The 26,337-nt window shown below is 30.5% G+C and overlaps 1 protein-coding gene across 2 annotated transcripts in view; it reads right to left on the bottom strand.

Annotated features, from left to right (window-relative positions):
* Positions 1–9,059: 9,059 nt before the first annotated feature.
* LOC148278254 (uncharacterized) overlaps positions 9,060–26,337 on the bottom strand; it is a 56,810-nt gene continuing 39,532 nt past the window's right edge. Inside the window, exons 3-7 of one of the 2 annotated variants that reach the window (XM_088231689.1) lie at positions 24,665–24,800; positions 21,719–21,852; positions 16,484–16,738; positions 11,263–11,485; positions 9,060–10,004 (exon numbers count right to left, since the gene is read on the bottom strand). In XM_088231689.1, coding sequence (XP_088087815.1) covers positions 9,853–10,004; positions 11,263–11,485; positions 16,484–16,738; positions 21,719–21,852; positions 24,665–24,800 — 900 coding nt within the window. In that variant the 3' untranslated portion in view covers positions 9,060–9,852. The remainder of the gene's footprint in view (positions 10,005–11,262; positions 11,486–16,483; positions 16,739–21,718; positions 21,853–24,664; positions 24,801–26,337) is intronic. The other variant, XM_088231690.1, reaches the window with a different exon arrangement.

Genomic DNA, 26,337 nt, shown 5'->3' with positions numbered 1-26,337 from the left:
GTACATTCCTTAGCCAACAAGTTAATTTGTGATATAGACATTTTTAATACCAAAATTATCCATTTTAAAACGTTCTTAAATGCACTGTTTAAAACCCATTGTTAATGTCGTAATGAAACTTTCTTTTTCATACAATTGTTTCTCTGTTTTTGATGTGTATTATTATTATCCTATCTTTTTCTGAAATAAATGTATCAAAAATTTTTGTGTACTAGATATATATATACTTACTGTCAACATTTTTTTATTATTTGTTTTTAACACTAGTTTGTTAATTTATTTTTTTTTATACGTATATATGTATTTATATTTATTTCTTGTTTAAATTCTTAACAAATTATTTACAATTTGCTTTTTAATTTAATCACTTTTCTTAAATATTTTTTTTTTCTTTTTTACTTCTTGTTTCACTTTTTATTTTGCATAGCAGTATGCTTTTTATTGTTTCTACATCTAAACAAAAAAGCGTTGTTTATTTTATAAATTATTACTTACTATGTTTGTACTTACCTGTATATGTTTTGTAAATACCTCTTGGGCGTATTGTAAATTTAAATAAATTAAATAATAAAAATAAAATATCCAAAATGGATTTTATTTAATTTTGTATCTTCAAAATCAATATAAATATTGTTGGAAAATGTTTTTATTTTTAATTTTTAAAATAAATTTCAAAATAATAAATCACCACAAAAACACGCCATGTTGACAATTTTGACATCAAGATTTGTGACGACGTTCTATTTAAATTTATACGGTCACAAACAGAAGTCGAAATTCAACTGAATCGTGACGTTAAGGGGCATGGCCAATGCAATCAACCATTTTTGCGGGAATTTAAAATTATAAAATTAAACAGTACCTATACAACTAATATTCTTTTTAATTTATAATTGGAAAAAAAAAAAATTTCCGTATTAAATGAGAAATATTATATTATTATGAAAATGATCACAATTCCAGAGAAAAGGTGAAAATCGGATTTCCTTTTTGAAAAAAAGCGAAACCACAAAATTGCATTTTATCTATGGCGGTCAAAATATATTAAGATTTGGAAAAAATACATTTACGAAGGAAAAAAAATCCAAATTCAAACTGAAGGTTTAAAAATATATATTAAATAACTTAGGAATCTTGAAATAGGGCACACATAAATAATATGTTTACGTGTGCCCTATTTCAGGGTTCAAGAAAGAAAAAACATATGTAATTAAAAATAAACTCGTAATTTCAAAAATCTATCGTATATAAGGGTGTTTTTGTTTTCATTTTCTGCAATACTGCTACAGGTGTCTTTTATTATATGTAAATATTAAAATATTTTGATTTGATTTTTTTGTTTTTCCTGGGTTTGGAAATAAACGATTCATGTTATTATATGTTTAATACAAATTTGTGATAAAAATACCTTTGGCATGTGATATCATGTATTTGTAGACTTTCAAATTCAACAATTAAAATGCAAACATAATGTTATGGATGATTTTATTTATTAAAAAATATTTACTGATGAACAAAAAATGCCGCGCATATTTAAGCGAATGAATGCGCTAGAATATGAGTTTAAATTCCACATTAATTGCAGGACGTCCGTCAAACGCTTTTTAGAAATTTGTGAACTTTTACAAATTGTTTTAATTAAAATATTTGTTTGTCGAAATAGATTTATCTTGAAACGTCTGTGTCGCGTTTTGTATTAAAATATATGTTTTATAACTATAAATATTTGAATGCATTCAATAACTTAAATCATTGGAATGAATAAATAATTTTATGAAAGAATGTGATTCAACGAACGAACGAATAAATTGACTGAATTGAAAATTAAAATAATTTTAGGGGGAGGGGGCAATTCTCACAGATCTTAGGAATTCCGTGTCCAACCGATTTGACAAAGCTATTTTTTTCCAATTTATATTGACACCCTCCCCCTTTCCCCACCCCAATAATTTTTTCACAATAACCGCAACGCTCATCTGAATGATTTAATCGATTATTTCATTCACCAAATTACAAATTATTCGATTATTTCCATCTCTAATAACATATTGTTGCCAATGGCACCACCGCCGCGCCGGTTACTAGAACCGTGTAATTTCAAAGTAAAAATTTGTCATAAGGAAATATGAAGGTTTAGGAATTGACAGGGCTTATGACCTGTAATTGGCTGTTTTAAGTGGCCACTTTACGAACTGGGTAGCATTTAAATAAAACAATACATGTTTTTAAGTCATTTTAATAAGTAAGTTTGGAAATTATCTGCGATCACTGCATCGTCCTGGTCTTCAACTGTTCTCACTCCTGTCCGATCCCTTATATTCCACATCCAGAGTAACTGCTTTCTGACAGCTCCCGCCATCCGTACATCTTACCTACCAGCTGAAAAGGGTGATGTTTATCTCCCCTCAGCTCATAACCCAACTAAAGGAGCATTCTAACATTAACACTCGACAACAGTTCTCTATTGGCTATGGATCTCAATTAGTACGATTAATGTGGGAATTTAATTAATTTACTATACGTGTTATTCTGTCAAGCATCGCATCATCTGTTTCAAGTATATGGAAAGTGACAAAAGTGTCTTCTACTCACCTGGCGTTCTAAGTCCCACTAGGCCACCTTTGAAATGTGTATGACAGGTAGCTTATGAACGTTGTTCTACGTATTATTATGCCTCCCATCTATTTTATTACTTCATTATATAATTTATAATTAAATAACATGTAGATTGTAGAGAAAGTTCTAAATAAGGAATTTCAGTGTATTTTATTAATTATTTTATTTATTTAAAGATTATTAAACTAAGCCAAAAAAAATAAAAAATTAAATACATGCACAGGGTGTGGCAGCATAACTTACTTTTTTTAAAACTTAATAAAACCCATTTTATAAATCAGATTTTTAAAATTTGTTTTTCATAATGTAGGCACACACATACAATTTTGTTTAACTTAGTTTTAGAAGATCAAATCAGTTAGGAGACGCCCTCCATTCTCCATACACTGAGTAAAACGATTTCTGGCGTTTGTAATAACTTTCGCCAGCATATCAGAAGTTATCTTGGAAATTTATTCCTGCATGTTGGTCTTTAAATCTTTTAGGGTTCTTGGACGGTGTATATAAACATGGGATTTCAAATAACCCCATGGAAAAAAATTCTCTCTGCCTCAATGTTTTTATACAATTTAAAGGGACGAGGAACTCCAGTTCTTTGTCTGGTCGCACTTGCAGTTTGTCTGAACGTAGTGACCCTCAAAACAATTCATTTCAATTGATGGGACATCCGTTCGAAAAGTAGACCTTAAAATGGCAAACGCACACTCCTCACTGTTCCAACGCATGACGGCATCTAAACTATGTGGGGACAACATTTTATAGTTCCGCCTCTCGAACGAGACTACTAACGCTCCGCTACATAAGCCGAATGAAAGGCGCGCATTAAAAAAATAATGTCATGCTGTCGCACCCTGTATTATCAACGCTATGATTTAAAAAAAATGCTTTTTTGCGTGTGACGTCAAAGTTTCTTTTCTGTCAGTTCTTCCGATTGGTTCGTTTGCGATAAGCAAACCGGAAATCGTGCTGCTTTTTCTTTTTAAAATATTTTTTTTGCTATCCCCTTTTCTTTCCTTAGTTCCTCTTTCTCTCTCCTTCCAAATTTATTATCTGATCCCACATTCCTCATCCTTTAATACGTTTAACAAAATGTACTTTTTATTTTTTATTTTTTTATTAATATTAATGTGTGCAAGCCTAGTCTCCCAATCGAAAAACTGCTGTTTTTTTTAATTGATTATTTAAAAAAAAAACATTTTTCTTTATGTATGTGTCTCAAAATATATATTTATAGTTTTTCAGTACAAAATTCGGACCAATCTTTTTTTGACCACTCTGTTTTTTGGTTGGCTGGAAGATATTGCTTTAAACAATAATTCTGACTCAGTGTTTGTTTTTTGTTCTTGAAGTTTTAAATAAATAAATAAATCTCCTTCACAGCTCTCATAATATTGGTTGAATTATATAAACCATCACGTCACCGTCGTTCAAAGTAGTGCGTTTTAATCAAAGTATTTTTCTTTTTTTTTCGTAAATTTTCAAGAAAACTTTTCAGTACAATTTTCGGTCTGATTTTTACCACACGCAAGAAATCATTTTTTATATCCAATTTCCCGTAGAACTGAAGTTCCTCATTGCGTGTCCATGTTATGTATTATGTTGAATGAACATGTATATATAACATATATATTGAACATTACATATATATATAACTGCAGACGGATTATCATTTTGGACTGAATCATATTGGCTAGCCAAAAACAAAACGACTCCGTTTGTAAAAGGGCCAATCGACGATTAGCCATATTTTCAACACCTGGTATTTTATGATTTGGCCGCGTTTCTTTTTTTTAGTCGCTGTTCTCATGACTGACGATCGTGACCCTTGACCCGCGGCGGCACTGACAATTTGACTCTAACTCTGCTTTGACTGCGCCACTAGCAGCGCTCCAACTACTGAGGTGCCTGCTGCTGTCCTGACCTAATCGGTCCATCGTTCAGAGGATCTGTCTCTTCCTCTTTTTCTATTTACGTCACTGACCAGAACCGGTCGCTCCAGGCTACCCTCATTGCTGCGCGCAACGTGTTCAAAGGATGGACTCGAAGTTAAGTGTACCTTTCCATGAGATTCAAAGCATGTTCACCATCACATTTCAAAAGCGTCAATTCTCGGTCTATTCACTGCTTTCAGCGGCTATGTAAATTTGCGAAGATTTTAGATCGTTTTATAATATAAGATCTAACGACGTTATGTAAAATAATAAAACCAATGTTTGATACCCCTGATCTACTGAAGTTGATTTAATTCTATGTACCGCCTACGTTGCGCAGAATATTTACAATATTTTATTGTCAAAATTCTCTAAAGGTAGCTCAATATAACTCACCTATTTTTAGATAACAGAATACCGGGAATGAATATGCATCATATTTTGATAGTTTATCTCCGCCTAACTTAAAAAATAAAGTGACCAACATATGTTTATCAAAAAGAGTAAATCAACTTCCTGAAGGGTTAGTTAGGGTTAAAGGGTTGGGTAAGAATAGTTATAATTTGATTGATTAATGTATTTTGTTATTGTATAATTACTTTAAAATATGTATGTATTTCAAGTAATTTTTTATTTGTATACTACAAGTTTATGTATTAATATATCATACTCGATTTAAAAAAAATGAAAATTTAAGCACTCTTTAAACCACATTTATGTCAATGGCAGAAATGCCGTATTTCAATAAATAAATAATACTACAAACATTTAAATTTTTTTGAATTTTTGAATAGGTTGATGCATATTTTTTATATTGAATAAGTTGATTCTGAAAATAGATTGAATTTATGCGCTTCAATTTTATTTTGGGCTCGACATGTTTGAATAATAAAAAATGTTGATACATGTTTGAATCAGGACGTTTTTGAAACAGGCAAAAAAATGTTAAAATTTTGCTCTGTACGAACTGTAACAGAATGGCTGGTGGAAGGATGATGACGGCTCTAGTTCTGCCGTTCAGAGTTGTTTTTTCCGGCTTTCTTACAAGCTAACTAATATACCCTATCGCCGTCAGAATTGGGACAGTCGGATTAAGGGTGACAGACAAATTGGCTATATATACATTAAAAGCAGTTAAAGTGTTATAATTTCAAAGAAACACTAATATTTTGTAAAAAAATAATATTAATTGGACTGTAAAAAAAATTCACCAATCATTAAAGCATTCAATGTGCTGTTTTTTTTATCGTTATTTTCGTAATTCATTGTGTCATGAAAAATAGTCGAAAATACAACTTATTAGCTTCACATAATACATCAATATATTGTTTCGAATGTATTATACGCACTATAAAGTCTTTGGGTATTTTCTTGTCAAAAATAATTTAGAGTGTATAGTAGTTTCCGTGTCGTAAAGGCTCATCCAAGGTTCTGGTTTTTTTTCACACAGAACTGTATTCTTCGTTTGCCTGGACACAGACCGTAGGAACACAAAAAATTAAAAACGGTTTTATATTTCAGAATAATTTATTTCACATATTCTTCACCAATTTACAATTATTGTTATTAACATTTATCATGGTCTGTGAGACAATCTTGCAATTTTCTAATAAATATATTATGAACTGTTTGTTTTTCAGTTAAAAAACAGTGAACAGAAATATCACAACAAACCAAATGAGTTTTTCTAAAATTCAACAAACTTGCGATTTGAAATGTGCATATTCCGATTTTCTTAAAAATCACTTAATAATCAAAACAAAATAAAACAATTCAAGAATACACCACTGCAAAAAAGACTGATTGCATTTTTTAGATTTCCGAGATATTAATGCATTTTTATGTCTTAAACAAGTTCAGTTAAATGTCATATTAAAAACTAACAAAATGTGGCGCCTGTCTGATAAATTGTAAAACACAAACACGGGGTCACGACTAGCAAAACAATGGCAAAACATACGATAATGGCTTAAATTGACTTTTTTCTATGTATTTAAACAGACTCGTATGTTTTTAAAGGAAAGAGATTAGGTTTATTTTAAAAAGAAGTCGTTTTTGTTAGTTTTTTCCTATGATTGTATGTAAAAATATATTTGACGTTGACTTAAAACCTTTTTTTTTTTTCAATATGAACTCAGTGTCTATCAAAAAAACTTTTTTCCTTCTTTTTGCTCTCCTGTAAAATTTGGTGTTTGAAAATGAGCCTGTTTCTGATGTGTGCTCTTCAATTGATTGTTAATAATTTATTTTGATCCAGTATTATTAACGTTTTGAATCAAGCCATTTGTATAAATGAAGAAAAGAATCTTTTAAAAATAATAGCAAATTTATTAATGTGCAATCTTTAGAAAATGTGATTTGGTTAATTAAAATGAATCAAATTATTCATTCATGACATTAATAAATTAAAATTTTGTCATACTTTTTTGATTCAGATAGTGTCTTTTGTGGTCAAGATCCTTTTTATATTTTGAGTAAGAATTTTTTCTAAACAATCGCATGATTTTGTAAATATTTTGATGAAATTACATAAAATGAATCACAACATAAGAAGGCAAACGCACTTCATAATATGTACACCGAATTCACTAATTTACATTGTTTCATTTTGAAACGCGCATTTCTTTAGTTATATACAAATAAAGTGAAAGAGATTACCAAATAACTATAAGCAATAACTTTGCGGTCTCAAGCTTGAATATAAAAAAAAAATTGTACGAAAAAAACTTAAAGGAGTATTTAGCTAACGTTTATCACATTTACATTTAATTATTTCAAATAACTAATAAACTACAATATTTTATTAGAAATTTACGTATTTATTGTCTCCTTTTTTAATATATTTTCTTTAATTTTTGATTCACAAAAAAGTGTTTTTTTTTTCATACATTTTTATAAACTTCCATATGTAATTTATTTGCCATTCAACCTAAAATACTTAAATTTATATATTTTATTTGTTCTTCTATATACACGCATTTATGAAGTAAACACGGATTTTCGGAAGTGTAAGTCAAATTGGAGCTTATTAACTTGATTTATATTATTTGTTAATCTGAATGAACGATTAAACTAAATTCTCGTAGCCAATATGTTAAGAAGTAATTAATCATTTATCCAATCACAGCGGATTAAAATAATAGCCGATCTAATAATAAATTTGTTAATTATTATTTTTTTCATATTTCAAATAGTGTACAAAATTAAATTCAATGTGCATTATGGGAAATGATTAAAATTCATATTTTAAAAAAAGTCAAAAATCCTTTGTTGATACAAAATATATATAAATATATATATATATATACCGTATTTGGTAATCTCTTTACCCATATATATAATAAGGCTATTTCTTAGAAAGCATTATTTTCTAAAAAATATCTACAATTTTTAACGCTAAATATTTTATTTCTTTATATTTAAGGAAGACATCAAGTGCCAATCATGGCAACATACAATTAACTATAATTAACATTACAATATACTATTATTTAATTGGCATAAGTACAGTGAGAAGTATTTTTATGCAGTTTTCATAATTATGAAAATCAAAATACAGATCTCTATTTTAATAAATCTCCAAATCACAAATTATTTAGCCCCCTTATTAAATAACAAATAAAAAAATTTTAATAAAAAAAATAGATGAATGAACGGGGTTTGATTTAACAAATCAAAATTACACTTTTCTATTGATTAAAATATGCTTCTAAATTTGGTCATTTTAATTTTTGTAATAAAATGAATACTTTTTGGTCATAATACATGAGATACTATATGAATACGAGACTGTAGGTTATTTAACCTACATAAATTCAATTGACGAATGAACACCGCTTAAGCAAGAGACTACAAATGAATTATTCTTTTCAAAGATTTATGGAAAATATAGTTTATATTACATTTCAAATTTTGCTTTAGGCACAATAATAATAAGTACATTTATTCCGAAATTCGGGTTGAATTTACAGTTATAAATAAGCATTTTTACAGTTATTCGTGAATGAAGCAAGAGTTCTCTTATTTTAATCCATCAGAAAATATGTATATCTCTCCTTGAACAAATTTCTATCTTAACAATGTAGTAAACATAATTAATTACCCTTTATGAAGAGTAGAAGAATTCGTTTTTGCAACATCAAGATTTGGACAAAATTACATACATCTATTTTCTACAAGTATTAAGGATGCTTAAAAAAATTGAGTACAACATTGAGAAATCACAAGTTTAAATATTCGGAGTTGTGGATTTCTAAGATTTTCAGAAACAAAACCTTTTTGATTACTTAAATTATCAAATTAATAGTTTTTTGACATAAATATGTACTATTTTATCAAAGTTCAATAAAACAGATTGTATGCGTGTTGCGGGATATTTTGTACTAGAGAAACAAAACGTCCACTTTTTGTAAATACTGTTAAAATGTTTATTGATTTTACATTTTTGTGATAACATCAATATGGCAATACCATGATTGTAAAGTTTTCTGTAAAATATTCACAAAATGTGTAAGTAATAGTTCAATTCATAAAAAAATTGGGGTTGATTGAATTTTTCAGTACTTAACGAAACTAAAGATGTGTAAATGTTACTGATTGTTTTAGCATTTTGTAATAAAATATTAAAATAAAGTGGTATTCAAAATTAAGTGAAATTGATTGTCTTTTTTGTAAATTATAAAATATGCTGTTCGTATAGGGAGTGTAAAATTTAATTGAGAATAAGTGTTAATTAGTAGTCTGTTTATCATTACATGTTTTGTAAATATACTATGTAAGCGATACGTTGAATTACTTTAATATAGCTGCTTTCTTTAATGGAAGACGATATACATAACAATTAATTTAGGTAATTTTAACGTTATACAAAGTAAATTGAGAAGTTTAAACTCAAATGGGTTACAATAAATTATCTTTTCTACAAGAAAATTGATTTTTTTTCGATCCGTTTTCAAAAATTTGAGCGGATATTTGGCTTGATGTTTTTTGACATATCAAAGAAAATATGAACAGTGATCAACACGTGCATGGTCCGAAATGAAATCTTCGTGTGATTTTAATATTTAACATAATGTTTTTTTATGAATACAAAAAGGTTAAAAAAATACCGCTTCTTTATGGATTTGATATCCACAAGTGCCTGTCCAAAGGCACAGTCAATTTCCATCTCGTAAAAAACTTACGTTTTTATTCACTTTGAGGCGATTGATTTCCATTTACAAATATTTACATAATTTTACATTCCAAAATTATAAAACAAACGGAAAGTCAAAAACAATTATTAAATTTTCTTTCCGATTGCTTTTTAAAAATGCAGTCTACCAAAAATGGTCAGAAAAGTGAATAAGGTGATAAGCAAATTGAAAATGTTTAGAGATTTAGTTCCTATATTGGCCAAAATGAAGTCGGGTGGCGTTGGTTCAGCTTCAGATAACTCTTCGGGTATCACAACGTCCACTGAAAGAATGCAATGTTTAAAACTGTGTTCAAGGAAAAAAAAATATCAACGGTTATAGAACAATATGAAAAAACCTACAATAAAAAACAAAAATTAGTTCAGCACGCAGAAGTGCTTAACAGTTATTTGTATACTGGTTGGCTAAATGTTGTATCCCAAAAAAAGATGAAACAAATGGTTTTCATACACAATATGTCAATTTGTCGAAACATCGGTATTGGTAAACGCTTTCCAACGAATACAAGAATTTAATCATTGTCATTCACGAACTAAGATAAGAGAAATTAACGTTTTAGACCTTTCTTTCAAAATAAGGTGAATGCGGGTTGCGACATATTGTATTATAACCGTTGATATGATAGTTATAGTGCAAATTACGACATTCTTAGGTTTTGTGATGAATTTCATAATAATCAAAGAAAATAAAAAAAAGGATCAGTCGACGACTTTTTTTTCGTTCAAAAATAGAAAAGAGGAAAAATACAATAAACCTTTTGCTTAAAAAGAAAACATAAAAACACGTTAAGTATAAAAGAAGAAAAAAACAAAACCGAAAATTATAAGAAAATATGAATTAAATAAGTAATAAAAGAAACGAGAAATCATATAATTGAGTTTATTTATAATTTTTTATTTCTGTATTTATTTCTTCATCATAATTCCCTTTCTACACCAAATGGTGCATAAAGCTCTGCATCGGTATACTAAACGCCGCGTGTATTGATTTTTTAAAAAAGTTTTATGAAAGTAAGATGATGTGTCTTACGCTTCAGGTGCCAGTCCAGGGACTACGAAATATTCCGGTAAAAAAAAGCTTTTTCGAACAAATATTATAAATAGCATTCTTATAATATATCCAAACATTTTCAACGAGTTGTTAATAACTCACCATTAGAAAATGGAAATCAAGTTGGGGTAGAGTGGGGCTCGAACCTCGGACTTTTAATCGAGCATCGGACTTTTGATTAGTGAATACGCAACACTAGCCACGGGATCACAACCCGATTTCATGACAATCGTGACGGGATTGAACATGAGACCACTCGGTTGGTAGACAAACGTACTGACTAATGCACCACGAGGCGGACCAAAGAAAAATAAATATGAATAACTGAGGCAGAAGATAGAAAAGATGAAGACTGATGTTTTAATATAATATAGCAAAAATAAGTCAAATAAAAGCTCGGGTTGCGAAACAGAGGAAATAAATTGTACAAAATACACGAAAAGGTACGAAAGACATATGTGGGCACTCACCGATGACAGTGTGGTTCCTGGCGTCAGCGTACCTCGCCACGGGCCCCCTGTAGGCGGGGATGGTGGCCAGGCAGGTGAGGGTGAGCCGCCCCCCGGCCGCCAGGCGCAGGGCGGACACCGCCATGCTGAGCCTCTGCTGGCGCCCCGCCCTCGCTCCCGCCCCCAGCGTGAGGTGCCCGGGCCGGTGGTGGTGCTGACCTGGGTAAGGCGGGTCATCTTCCACCTTGGAAATTCACTTTCTTTTAAAATTTCGTATTTTTTCACCTTGATTTATTTCTATTTATACCTGAACTTATTTTAAACAGGGAGGAAAAATAAATTGAGAAGAAAATATGGAAGTGTGGGCATTCACAGGTCTTATCATCTGTCGTTGGCTGGTTTAAGTTGCCATTTTACACACTGTGTAAAATTTAACCTTTGTTTTATGAAATCCAGTTTGTTTATAAACATTTTGACATAATCAAAATATTGTTCTATTCAATTTGTCAAATTTTGCGTATATCCAAATTTTTAAAGCAAAATTATCAATTTTATTCCTGACTGAGATAAAACTGTTGAAAATTTGGAAGTCTTGGCGTTTACAGAACCTATGATCTTGGTTTAATAACTACTTTAAACACTCTGTTACATTCATTACTTTTGTCATCAATTATCATTTAAGTCTGGTTTGTATTCGATGGTGCATAGGGCACCGTACTGTTAAATCAAAAGAAGCATAAACATTTATTTACTTTATTTCACATAAAACTGATCTTTTTTCTTTTCCATATAAAAACATCACTCGGCACAACCCGTGTCGAGGCATTCATTTACATTTTTAAATTATGTTTCTGGTTACAGTAGTTGGTATCTTTAATAATATTTGCATAATATACATACTCTTTTACTCGTATATTGATCACATATTCTTCAGTACGATTTTAGTATAAGAACACAGAATAACTACATATGTGGTTAACTTTAATATTTACGTATGATATTGTTTGATTCTGAATATATTTTAAAATCAAAGACTCTGTAAATGCCTAAACTTTTCTGTCTTAACAGTATTAATTCTTATTGCATTAACAGTATTTGGAGGATTTACTTTCTGGCTAAATATTTCAAGTAATGTCAGCGAATATCAGTTGCATTTATTAACACTATATTGTAAATTACATTACATCCAATATGATTGTGAAAAAGATATATTACGAGTGTGCAGAAGTTTAGTATTATAATACATACAACAATGAAATACAGTGTGTTTTTAATTTAAAAGCATTAATAAAATAAACACAAATTTTTAATAAATTGGGCAAAATATTGTTAATGAAATATTAATTTTTCTTTAAAAAATTAACAAAAATATTTCAAGGTATTTTGTATAAAATATTTAAAAGGCAATATGAATGGGTGAAAATATGCATTGTGAAGAATAAAAAACGGAATATTGCGTACAACAAAAGAAATAAAATGAGATTAGAAAGTTTACACAGTAAAAGTTTGATCAAACTTAAAAATAGGTCTAAACTAGTTTATTAAAACAGTCGAATTTGCCTATTTTCGGAGTGGACCACCTACAATCACGATTTTAGTATAAAAACGCAACAACGTTACATGCTTGAGACATTAAATAATTCAGATATAAGCAAAAATAAAAAGTAAAGTTTGTCATAGAATCCTAAAAAACAAATAAATATTTATTTACATCGTTATCTAAAACGTGACATATAATTCATATAATTTGTGAACAAGTGCCATACTTTCGAATTTAGTATAAACGTATTCGATAAATAAATACGACTTGAATGTAGATTTTAAAATACAGGTCTCTTACTATAGCAAATAAATGAAATAACTTATAACTAAGTTAATAGCAAATAAAAACAATTGTGTAAATAAAAAAATAGTTTAAAATTAAGGGAAACCGGTTTATGTACGAGTACGGGTATATCTAAGAATTTAAAAAAAATATAAAAAAGGAAGAAATAATAATCGTATGCTTCGCAAAATTCAGAATAATTTCATTATATTGAGATAAAAACTTCAACATTATCATTTAATTTCGGCCTTAATGGTGCATAAGGCACCTGCGTTGATACACCAATCGCAGTGTGTCTTGATTATTTTTTTGTTAGATGAAGGTAAGATGATTAGTCTTACGCTACAGGTAAATTTTCGATTGTAAAAAGCTATTTTACAATAAATATTTTTACCAAAAAAATAAATAGCAACCATGTCAGAAATCGAACTATAGTCCTCTTGCATAGTAAGCAAATGCGCTGATAACTACGCCACAAGGCCGAGATAAAAACATATTTTCTGCATGCCTGAGAACTGAATGATTATATTTTTCAGTAGTTAATTATACAGGAATTCATTAAACATTTTTTTATAGTTTAAATCCGGGGGATTTGTTTTCACAAAATATCTGAATCTTTTTTAATTTTTAGGTTTTACTAAATCAGCATTAAAAGGTGAAATCATGTCGAAATTATCGAGATTTTGTACCAAAAAAAGCTGTACTAACTCAATGATTGAATGAACAATGAACTAACACATTATCAACTAAGAACATCAAATGAATGTGGAGATCATGCGAATATTGCAATTGTGATTGTACGAGTATAGTGAAGTGATATAAGTCAATTGATTTAAAATCATGCAGTTAATGTGCGAATAATAAACTGTGAAAGGTAATATTAATTACGTTTAAACAAAAAAAATATTAAGTTTGTCCTTTACTGAAAAATGATAAATATTAATGGCATATTGGTAGCGTCGCGTCATACGTCAGTCCAAGTTTGCGGTAAAATTGTTGGCAAATATCAAATTAACTTTAAATGAACGTTTGTTTTGATCAGTTTTATGAGTGATATGGTTTGTTGTTCAATAACAATTTATTTTAACTAAAAACAGTTGTTATGACATAAATCAATATTCGCGGTTTCAGTCGTAATTGCATATTGGGTAGATCCAATTGAAGACCTTGTTTTAAAAACCTCAAATGTCATAATCGAAAATTTTTTCAGAAAAGTAACAAAGTTAATACCACGGTTTTTCTTCTGTTTTTATGTCTTTTCATGAAATAAAATCAAATGTGTACTTTATGTGTTGAACAATTTTATGTTTATTAAAAAAACAGTATTCATATTACATCAACTATTTTAAGACAATATGTCTACCTTTGTGATTTTGGTCCAAATCAAACAAAATTTTGTAGGAATATTTAAAATAAAAAAATCAGTTATTCAAATATTTTTTAAGCAGTTGAACTTTCCATACTTAGATCTGTAAAAATATTCAGTTAACACTTTCTGTTTTCGCAAAAATAACGTATTTTTAAGAGTGAATTTAAGGTACTAGTGTTTTTTTTAAAATTTTTTGAAAGAACGATTGTATGGACGCATAAACACCACCAAGGACCACCTACAATCACAATTTTTAGTATAAAAACGCCACAACGTTACATGTTTGAGACATTAAATGATTCAGATATGAGCAAAAATAAAAAGTAAAGTTTGTCTTTGTCAAGGTTTTCTCTTTGTCAAGGTTTCCTTGACAGAGAATCTTTTTTGCTTTGAAACCGGACGGTGAAAAATAAAAATTGGTGGTTAAAAACAAAGTTGTTTTATTTATTTTGAATGTTTTTTGTTTTTATTTTATGTTAATACAATATTAACTCAATGTGACGACCGTCCACCACGATGTGGCAATGTCAGATCACGCTGCGGCATTCTACTCGTATATGTCATTGCCGTCATGATGTGACAATCAGATCTCTGTGTATATGTTTATGATTGCAGTACAACATCAATGTGTATAGTCATGGTAACATAAGATTTAAAAAAAATACAATTTAAATATACTGTAACAGTAATTATAAGGTGAACATGTATTAGAATTATGTAACAATATATTGCTACGTGACAATCTTTGACTGTGGTGAAACAGTATATGGTCACAACGAGATCACCTATGATCATGATGTAACTTCCGGTGATCAAAACGTGATTGTAAAATGTGACCCCAAAAACAGTGAGTATATTTATGGTAACAAAGTTGGTATTTACAATCGTGATGCAGCTGTCTATGATCACAACAAAAATTTCATGATTACAAATTTACCGCTTTACACTGATGTTATTGTTTTTACTTACCATTTGTGACTGTGATGAAGTATCTAATTGCAATGTTATATGATTACAACGAGACCATCAATGACCGTTCTGTAACTGTCTTTGTTCGTAACGTGACAAACTATAACTGTGATTTAATAGTAAATTATTACAAAGTGACCACCTAGAACCATTACGTAAAGCTCGGGTAGTGAACATTAATGCGGTTGACAGCCGTCGTAACGGTGACTAGAGAGTGGTTTCTTATAAAAATGGTGTTGATAACACCGTTAAAAAATAAAACCACTCTCTAGTCACCACTACGACGGCTGTCCACCGCATCACCGTTCACTGCGGCCGTTAAGATACGGGCACCGCTGTCCTAGGAAACCCTAGCTTTACTATCAATAATCACAACGTGACAATCTTTGACCGTAATGTAATAGTTAAATATAATTACGTAACTATCCTAAACCGTGATCGAAATGTCTGTGATCGTTATGTAACAATCTATGACTATAAAGAAATAGTAAATGATCACAAAAGGACCTCTTATGACTGTGATGTAATAGTAAAAGGTCACATTTATGACCGTTATGTTACTGTATGTGATCGTAACGTGACAATCTATGACTGTGGTGTTATAGTAAAAAGTCTCAACGTGACCACCTATGAACGTTATGTAACTGTCTGTGTTCAAAACGTGACAAACTATAACTGTGATTTAAAAGTAAATTATTACAGAGTGACCACCTAGAACCATTATGTTACTATCTATAATCACAACGTGACAATCTATGACCGTAATGTAATGGTTAAATTTAATTACGTAACTATCTTAAACCGTGATCGAAATGTCTGTGATCGTTATGTGACAATCTATGACTATTATGAAATAGTAAATGATTATAAAGTGACCTCCTATGATTTTGATGTTATAGTAAAAGGTCACAACGTGACCACCTATGACCGTTATGTAACTGTATGTGATCGTAACGTGATAATCTATGACTGTGATGTTAAAGTAAAAGGTCACAACGTGACCACCTATGACCGTGATGTAACTGTCTATGATGTCCATGAGGTGACAACTAAGCACCACGCATGCGCAGCAGCCGCACCTGCGGCATGTCCCTAGCCGAGTGCCGATGGAAGTGGTCCACGCCCCCGTACGCGTCCCTGGCCGAGCAACTCTTGCCTACTTTGGTGCCGTTCCTGGCTTCCATCAGCGCTGGTACTCCGACATCGTTAGGGCTCGCCGTGTGCTCCAGAGGCCGGACCGTCGGGTGAAGCCGGCTGCGCGTGGATCGGTGCCGTTTCCTGCTGCGGTACAAAGGGGCGAGCCGGGTGTAGCTGCGAGATAGCGCGGGGTCAACCTGTTGTATAAGGCGAGTGGGTCAAATGTCTACAAAGCTGCAAGTGGTGAATACAACTAATCACTTTGTCAAGTAGACAAATAATCTGCTCTCTAATTACATTCTAAAATAAACCAGATACTTTTTTTTTGCATCTACGATTGATGTGTTAAATTGTACATATATATATTTACAAATACTTAAACTTTCAATAAAAAAAAACATTAAAAAATGTTTGTTTTGCGTTAAAATTAATAAAACGATAAGGTGTTCAAAAATATTGATTTTAAGAACAAAACGTATTTAAATTTACTATATATTTAAGTCTAATAATTACATTTTTGTCAAAAATTATACACAAATAAAATTTATTGTTTAAGCAAAATATTTTTAATTCCGATTTAGCTTAATACAAGCTATTTCAATTAAAAAATGAATAAGATTAACGTCTCACAACAGGAAAATTGCCATATGTTAGAAACATCTCTGAAAAAGAGATAAGTCGAACAAGGTGAACAAGTTTCACAATTCAAATGAAAGGTACTGGATATGAAGTATGAACGTCAAAAAATGAAGTATTGAGGTATATTTTTTTTAAGTTTTCGAACTTCTAAGACATAAGAATAAACTTCATGTTAATAGCCCATACTATTTATTTCATCCAAATTGTTTTTATAAATATAAAAGTATCGCCTTATTTACATTTTTAAACCGATCACCCTTTATTCCCTGTAAACGTTATTTTCACTTTATGATCTCAAAAAGCAGAGCTTTTAGAGATCATGTGAACTGCTGTCATATGCGATTATTAGTTAACACATAAAAAATGACGTTTTTACTTGATATCCTGTGCCCTTCAAATATTAAAAAGTATTGATAAATACATTAAGATGTAATACATTTCATGAAGTAATAACACATTCTAATTTGTTACAAAATGTTGCAGTACAAAAAAAATGTTTTTTCCTGAAAATAAACATATTTCAACTTGCGTTGTTTTTCTTTTGGAACATCGCAACACGTAAAATATTATGTGTTGAGGCACTACATATTCCAACATAGTCATTTCTTTTTTGCTAATGTCAGTGCATTAGCAAATGTCAAAAAGTTGATATAAAACATCCCCAAATTAACTTTTAGAAGTTCCGAAATGTATCACACAGTTCTGGATAATGTAAGAACTTTGAAAATAAACACAAATATAACATAAAACTAAGGAGGGTAAAAACTCACGAACCAACACATAAAAAAAAGTTGTTCTATTATGAAACATGTTTTAAGGGTAAACAGGTAGAAAATAATGGAAAATTGTTCTAGAAAAATTTATGAGAGAATGTAATGTAAAGAAGGTTGTCATAAAAAACCCCTTCTCAGAACTATCTATGCTTCAGAATCATTATATTTGAACATAAAATTGAATTATCAACTTTACGGTTCAATGTATGTGGTAAAATTTTATTAAATTAAATGTGCTAAAGAAATATTTCTTAATAATTCGCATGTTCTTTTGCTTATAATTTTATTTTGTTCACCAAACAGGTCAGGAGTCCCAATTACAGTATTGAATTACACCACCAAATATCCAGGCATGAAAAATATTATTTTTTATTTTCTCACTGAGAATCGAACCCGGGACCATCCGTAAGTGAGTCTTAATCACCACACCAACGTGGCCTTGCTTACGCTAAATAATTATTGTTTTCATAAGCAAATATAAAATAAAAAAAACAATGAAAACGCCCGGGAATCGAAACAGATACCTCTTGCATGGTAGACAAACGCGCGTCAATGTTTCTTTGGTGGTGCATACATACATGGAAAAATTGCTCTTGGCTGAACGAAAAAAACTACCTAAATAAGCTCTCATTAATTTTGTAGCCTATGCATCATTGTTCTGAATTCTTTTCCTCCTAATAGTTCAAAAGTACATGATAAACACTTCATTGGATTCAGAAAAAGAGGAAAATAATTTCTTTCTGACTAAGATTAAATTTATTAGACATGATCAATTCGCCAAAATGATTACAAAACTTTTCAAGAGCCTCGATTTTTTTTGGAAGACATCACATCTGTAAATCCAACAGGACCTATAACAGGGCCCCAGATAGTAGCGAGAAGCTCCATTCAATAATCGTAGAGAGAAGGATTGGGATTAGACCGCAGGATATGTTCAGAAGATAGATTAGGATATCCGCAGCAGCACGAAGGGGAATCAACAATATTTAAAAAAAATCATTTTATATAAATTTACCATAACCAGATAAAAACTGTATATTATTCCGGTGATCAGGGAAAACCCAAGAAGATTTTAAAGGCTTACAGATAGGAGGAAAAAACTCAAAGTATTGTTGAAAACTTTAATTGTTTATTTATTTTATATTGTAGTTCCATATGTAAGAAAAATCATAGGGAAAACATGGAAAATAAGCATTTTTAGCATATTTGTTACCAACTTATTACATTTCAGATTGTTTTCGGCTGTTAATTTTTTTTACGAAATTGACGTTTTAATAATTTAAGGTTAATTTGCTGTCTGATTACCAAAATCAAAGTAAATTGAGAGTAAACAAAGCACCCTTTGAGTTTTATTGTCGGAATTCGTGGCAAGTGTCATAAAATGTCAGCTTTTGTTTTCTACTTTAATATAACTAAGCCTACAATTGACTGACATTTAGTATATGGGCCACATATAATTTTAAATGGCGTGACGGCGGAGTCTTAAAAATGTATTACTGTAGGAATAATTAAATTTAAAAGCTTTGGCCAATGTAAGGGTTACGTTTATAGCAATGCGTGTAAAAAAACCTCAGTAAATTAAAATAATATTTTCGGTTGATGTAAATTTAGTCATACGAGTATTTATGTGAAAAATTTGCAACGTTTGCTTACTGCCAAAATCATCAGCGAAAATATAGACCGCCCACATTTTTTTTATTTATAATCGTTATTTCATTTTTTTTAAGGAATAGCCCGTTAAGCCTCTATTTCAAGGTTTGTCAGCAGGAGAGATAGAAGGGATATGGAAGGAGGTAATGAAAAATACACAGCAACACCCAGACCAATTGAGAAAAAAATATTTCTTTGATTTCTTTCTTGCAACTGGCGGGAATCGAACCCGTGACGCCAGTTTCACAGATAGCCGTCTAACCTAACCTAACTAACTGCGCCACAGCGCCTATTCATAGAAAGAAACATGAAAGAACAGGCATTTACAGGGCTTATGACCTGTCATTGGCTGGTTGAAGCGGCTACTTTATATGCTGTGTAACAATCACCATTCCGCCTATGTTTAAAATACGTTTCCTCAACTCTTTGATCTTTTGAATTTTGTGAAATAAAAAAGATAAATATCATCTGGGTGAGATTCATCCGGCTGAACGAATTAACCTTTTAGGCAATGCCTGAAAACGATTTTCTGGCGTTGATTAAAAACCGTGCAGATAAACCTGAAAAAGATTATATCATTGGTAAGTATGTACCTCGGTACAAAACACATACAGTCATATCCAAATATAGAATTCTTTTAGCAAATGTCAAACCCTGCTATTTTTACGAATGGGGGTGCACTTTATGCAGGAATACAATTTTTAAAAATGAATAAATTGTCAGTTATATTTCATTATTTTAATATTACTAAAAAAAAAAAAAAATGGGCAGAAATTATAAGGAGTTTAAGGAATAAATCTGATTAGGATCCATAAAAATCTTATATTTGTAAATATTTCAAATCAAACTATTTTTATACAAATAAAAACTACATTCTTCCATTTATTTTGTATACTGTGTATTCTCGTCAAATGCAGGCTGGGTAAACGATGAATGAAAAGTTCCCTCTCCTACCTTTTTTTCTACTGACTAAAGTGAAAATATTACTAATTTTAAACATACCCTACGCAAAGCTCATCATTTTGTAGAAACCCACGTAAATTAGTACCCAGAAGTATATCGAGAATACACAAATGACTATTGTTTTTTATGTATATAGATATAAAATATATTTTTCTACTATCAACGTACATAACTTTCGATAAATTCCCTGTGACGCTTTATTTTTGTAGCTATACAGAATGACATGCTTTCTTTACTGCAATAAAAATAATAAATCTTTTAAATGACGACAAAAAAATTGTGGCGTTCGATTTAACACCTCCGTATGTTTTCTAAGCAAAAGTTTAGAAAAGTAACCATGACGTTTGTTTTTAAAAGAAAAGATTTTGTATTTTACACAATAAATTATTAAAATAAATTAAGTTTATTTAACTTTTTAAAAAATATTTTGAAATATGATCTTTCTCTAGGACTGATAGTTTTGGAGTAAGTTGCGGTAAACCCCTTTAATCCCCTTTTCCACCCTAAACGCACCCTTCACCCTCAAGGACTTTTAATATGTTATGCAACAGACACCAACAAACAATCATGTCTTGTTTCACAACTCCGGGCTTTTTAACCTCGAACATACTTTTTTGGTCTTATAAATCACATGCAGCCAAGCTACGAGTATATCGATAGTAGTTAAAAAGCTCGTCATGTGTTTGAATATTGCGCGAAATTCAAAACCAACAGAGGGTTTTGTCAAAACGTCATAAAACAATAACACAAAAGAGCTTCCAAACAAATACTTGACGTTTTCATCTGTAAACCTTTGAATTATAATTTATTCTTACTATTGATAACTCAGTGAATAATCAATCTCATTTAAATAACCTTATTTGCGCAAAATTTAATAATCATGATTAATCTTAATAACTATAATTTAATCAAATCAAATCGGGATAATTTTCCATCGGATCTTATTGAAATATATCTCATGACTTTTGTGACATCTTTTATGATGAATAATTTAACCTGCAAATCATGTAAAATACCTATAGACAAATTATAATTTATTTCTCATGCACATGTTTTCAGGATTTACTCACTGAAAGAAAGCTTTTTAGATTTGTGCTGAAAGCGTGATAACGGTACATTTTCACAACACTATTTAATTTATATATGTCAAACCTTCACTCCATTGATAAACCAGGTGATGTGGGGCGCAGGGTGTGCTGGGCTAGTTGTGCAGTTAGCTTCCACCAGTTCCCCGGCCGTGTATAGGGGAGCCCCGAACGTTATTTTAGGTGGGTGTCTTTGTGGTTCTGAAACAATAGCTTAGTTACATTGTGGAAACACAGCATGTATTATGGTGAAATCCTTGAGTTAATTAAAACATACAAACCAGCAACTACATTAACATTTTATTGTTCCATTTGACAGTTCTGTTACAAATAATTTTAGTGTTTAGAAAATGCAAAATAAATATTAAAGTTAATTTTAAATCAAAGTAGCGCTTCAAGTACATTCCATTAAATGCGACCACAGAACACATTCTCATAAACAGAGGATTACATTAGGATATTGGTAGCTTGACAGTTCATTTGAGATTCACTTGCCATAAAACTAACAAGGACACATATTTTGAGTACTTAAAAAAACTAAAAAAATATGTTTACGTCCAATTGAGTGCATACTTGGTACTTTATTATTTGTAAAAATATTTGTTAACAAATATTTTTTTTTTTTTACAATTCAGAATATTTTCGGGCATTGTAACATAATGTGATAAAATTGTCAATCTCCAAATTTCTACCGTTTTTCCAATTTATGATAAAAATTTTGAAAAACAAATGAAAATATGTGTTTCATTATTTGCAGAAAGCTATCAAAAGAGTGGTTTTATCAATTTCGAAGAAGCTGAGTTATAAAGGTTTGAATGATACTTCATTAGTGTACCAAATTTGGCGTTTCTCAGTCGTTTTTAAATTCTAATATACTACGACCTTATCTTACTATTTAAATATTTTTAACTACTTTTTACGGCCTTGGCAACGTATCAAAGCACATTTGATAGATTATTAACTTCTCTAGCAATTTTTTTTCTCCAAATTTCCACCATGTGCGGTTAATAGAAACCAAATTTCATTTTTACGACTGAATAGCTTAAAACTGAATAAAAATAATTTCTATTGACATTGAATATTTAATCCATTGCGTACGATATTTAAGATATAAGAAAAAGCCTTTTTTTGGTTATTAAATAGATAAGCATGTTATAATTTGCCTCCAACAATAATTATAGAACGGCACATAAAGTTGCAATTATAAATTTTTACAATTATTGGAATAACTATAATTGTTTCAATGGTAAATCTGTTATTGAAATATTATTCTTTCAAATTTCCAAGGAGTGTTAATTAATAATACAGTTAAATACTGAATTATAAGATGATTTTCAAAGCCTAGTTGTTTTTAATATTCACATAAAATAAAGTTGACGCCAAAAAACGGAAGCGGGTATTTGATCCACATTAATAAAGAGTATTGTATTTTTTTTTATAACGAACACACAAAAAATTTCAATATTCAATAATATAATGTCGATATTGTCACTTGATAGTAAAATTTCCAATAAATTGTAGCTTCGGTGGTACGTCACAATTGAAGCACCGACAACAATGAAGTGCGATATTTAATCGTATACTTAGCTGACACAATTTACAAAACTTCACAGGCGAGCAAACGTCAAAAGTGCCTTCATTCGTTTTCGGGACCGTAAAGCTAGCGCCACATTAAAAAAAAAAAAAACTATTTTCCGCCTTTTAGTATGGCGGTTTTTGCTTTCCCTCTACCATGGTTGAGGTCCTGGGTTTGATTTCTTGTTTTTTTACTGAAATATTTCAATGTCGCCGGACTGTTATAAATATGGTGGAACAGGCAAGTGTTCATGTGGGATGCTGATGCAGATGAAGCTGTGCTTCCTTGTTCTCTTATTTTGTCCTCCTCCTACGGGGATTTTATACAGATCCTCTGCCTCGGTTCACCCAGGGAGTCTTTCTTTGTTCAAGGCCGTTCTCTCATTGTAAATAATCGTGTTCTTAATAACGTTTGTTGTAATTTGCATATAATCGTACCTTCATCTTTCTAAAAATTAAAAATAAAAAATTTCCATCAGATGTTTATGTATTTTTTCTTACAGTACCTACAGTATATTATGCTAATGAATTTTTTGGGCATTTATTTTTTCATTTTCAAAAAAATATGTTTTCCATGTTCTGTGTTACTTTTGTTGTCGGTTTCGTGGTGCAATGGTCAGTGAATTTGCCTACTGTGCAAGAGGTCTCGGGTTCGATTCTCGACAAGGTTTATAGAAAATATTATTTAAAAGGGAGTTTTTACATTAGATTATTTCAAAGTCCCTAGACTGGTACCTGAAACGTAAGACTGATCATGTTTACCTCTATCAATTAAAATGATCAAGATACGCTGCGATTGGTGTGCCAACGTAGTGCCGTATGCACTATTAGATGCAGAAAAGAAATGATGATGATGATGTGTTACTTTAGTCTAGTCATTCTGTAGTTTTTTGTCATTATTTTTGGTTGGGTCTATTTGTGATAACTGTTTGTAAATTTCGTACATATTTTAATAATGAATAAAAAACAGTGGTATTGAGTAAAACCTAAGGAGTAAGGATAACATGTTTACCTCAATCCATTATCCTCCTAGTCCTCATTAATTTGTATAGAGTTTGTACGTATTTCTTTGAAATGTTTTTGCTAATTTTTCTCTATGCGCAGCTCACAAAGAGTTCTCCAGAACTCAATAAAAACTGCATGTGGATGGTGGGTTTAATGATTCCCTCAATGTTCCTGAACTGACATTTAAAGCGTAAGACCAATCATATTAACTTTACGTAACAGATGATCGAAATATACCGCATAGTGCGTAAAGGGAAATAATAATGATAATGAAGGACGAAAAAGCCACATAAGTATAATGATAAAGCACTCGAGACAACTTTAAGACAAGAGTCTTTTTTATGTACAATGTGGTGAAGAATATAATCTTTTTGATCATTTTGATCTAACAATAATCTACGTCATAAAGTCTAGTGGACTTTCGGTTTCTTACGTATAACTAGAAGCTCTTTATCCAGGGAAGCCTTGGTGTATATTGGGGTCTCTAATGAAACTTCGCAGTAGTAGGTGCCACTGGCTGCAAATTCCAGGTCCCTTAATGTGATGACGCTTTCGTTACTTAGGGACATCTGAAACAAATGGAAAAATAATTAAAAAACAGAAAATGGTTGAAAAAAATATTTAATCACATTGCTTGTCCTTCATTTCTATATATATTTAAAAAAATCTTAATTTATAATTTTAAAAAACCCGAAAGAATTACATAAAATGTGTATTATGTATTTATATTGTAATTTTTTAAGCAAAGACATACCGGTAAACAAATTGATAAAAAATATTTTCAAAGTCCGAGTCCATAAATGGATTGCTTAAAATACTAGATAAGAAGCTGAAGAATATGTTTCATATATCAGAATAAAATTTAAGTTTCTTGAAAGTCCTTTCTCGTTTTGCTGATATAGGTATGTTTTAGAATCTTTTTTCATATTTCTTTTGAATTTTTACACAACAATTGATGTGAAAGTATGTACAATTATGTATAAAATAAATAATACACTGACACTCCAGAACGTGCCTGTGGGCCAGTGGAGTGGCTACATCCATAAATAAAAATAAAATTACATTAAATGTACCTATTGTTTAAAAAAAAAAATTGTAAACTATATTTTGTATTTTATATTGCATTAAATAAATGAATAAATAAACATATAATGAGGGGATTAGAAGCTATCTAATAAATCTCCACCAAAAACGGAAAATAAGTTATTGATGCCAACATTAACTTTACATAAAAACCTACCTTCCCAAATAATAGCGTGATTCAAAACTGTCTCTACATCTTGCAATAACAGATTTCAATTAGACTACTTGACACCGCAAACTGAGCATTTTCCATTGAGTTAGTGAAACATAATTTGAAATCTCACTATTATTTTTTTCAAGTTTTTCGCAAATATCTCGGTAACTCCTTCAATGAACATTTCTCAGTTTGCTTTTAATATCTTATTTATTTATTTATTTAACTTTTATTATTTGTACATTGGCGGGCTTATTGCCAAATGGCAATTTCTTCCAACCAACCTATAAAATAAAAGTTTTATTTTTATAATTCAAGTTACATAACATATTCAATAGAAAAAAAAAAGATTAAAAAGTGAAAAATATATAAAAATAGAAATAAACGTATTTGTTTATAAATTACCTTAAATGAAAACTATTACTCAATGGGAAAAAGGAAAAAAACGGAAAGAGGAAAAAAGAAAGGAGGAGAGATTAAGGAAGAGAAAGGAGATGTTTCTTCAGACGTGATTTAAACAGAGATAATGTAGTAACATCTTTGATGGTGGATGGGAGATGATTCCACAGTCGAGCCGCATGGACACTATATGAGTTAGAGAAGAAAGAGGAATTGTGTATGGGTATTAAGAGAGTGCCTTGAGAATGAGAACGAAGAGGTAAACCATGAACTGATAAGCGTTGAAATTTTTCACACAGGTATATAGGAGCGTTAGGACAATGAAGTACATTGAACAGAAGTGAGAGGGAGTGATAGTCTCTCCGCTGTCTAATTTTGAGCCATTTCAGTTGCCTACGATAATCAGAAATGTGGTCATATTTCCTAAGACCAAAAATGTACCTTATGCATGTATTCTGAAGTCGTTCAAG

This window comes from Micrasema longulum, unplaced genomic scaffold (assembly GCF_059751315.1).
Source record: "Micrasema longulum isolate JH-2025_06_02 unplaced genomic scaffold, ASM5975131v1 h1tg000902l, whole genome shotgun sequence".
Classification (NCBI taxonomy): domain Eukaryota; kingdom Metazoa; phylum Arthropoda; class Insecta; order Trichoptera; family Brachycentridae; genus Micrasema; species Micrasema longulum.
The sequence above is the reverse complement of the archived record's forward strand: the minus strand, read 5'-3'. Positions and strand labels throughout refer to the sequence as shown.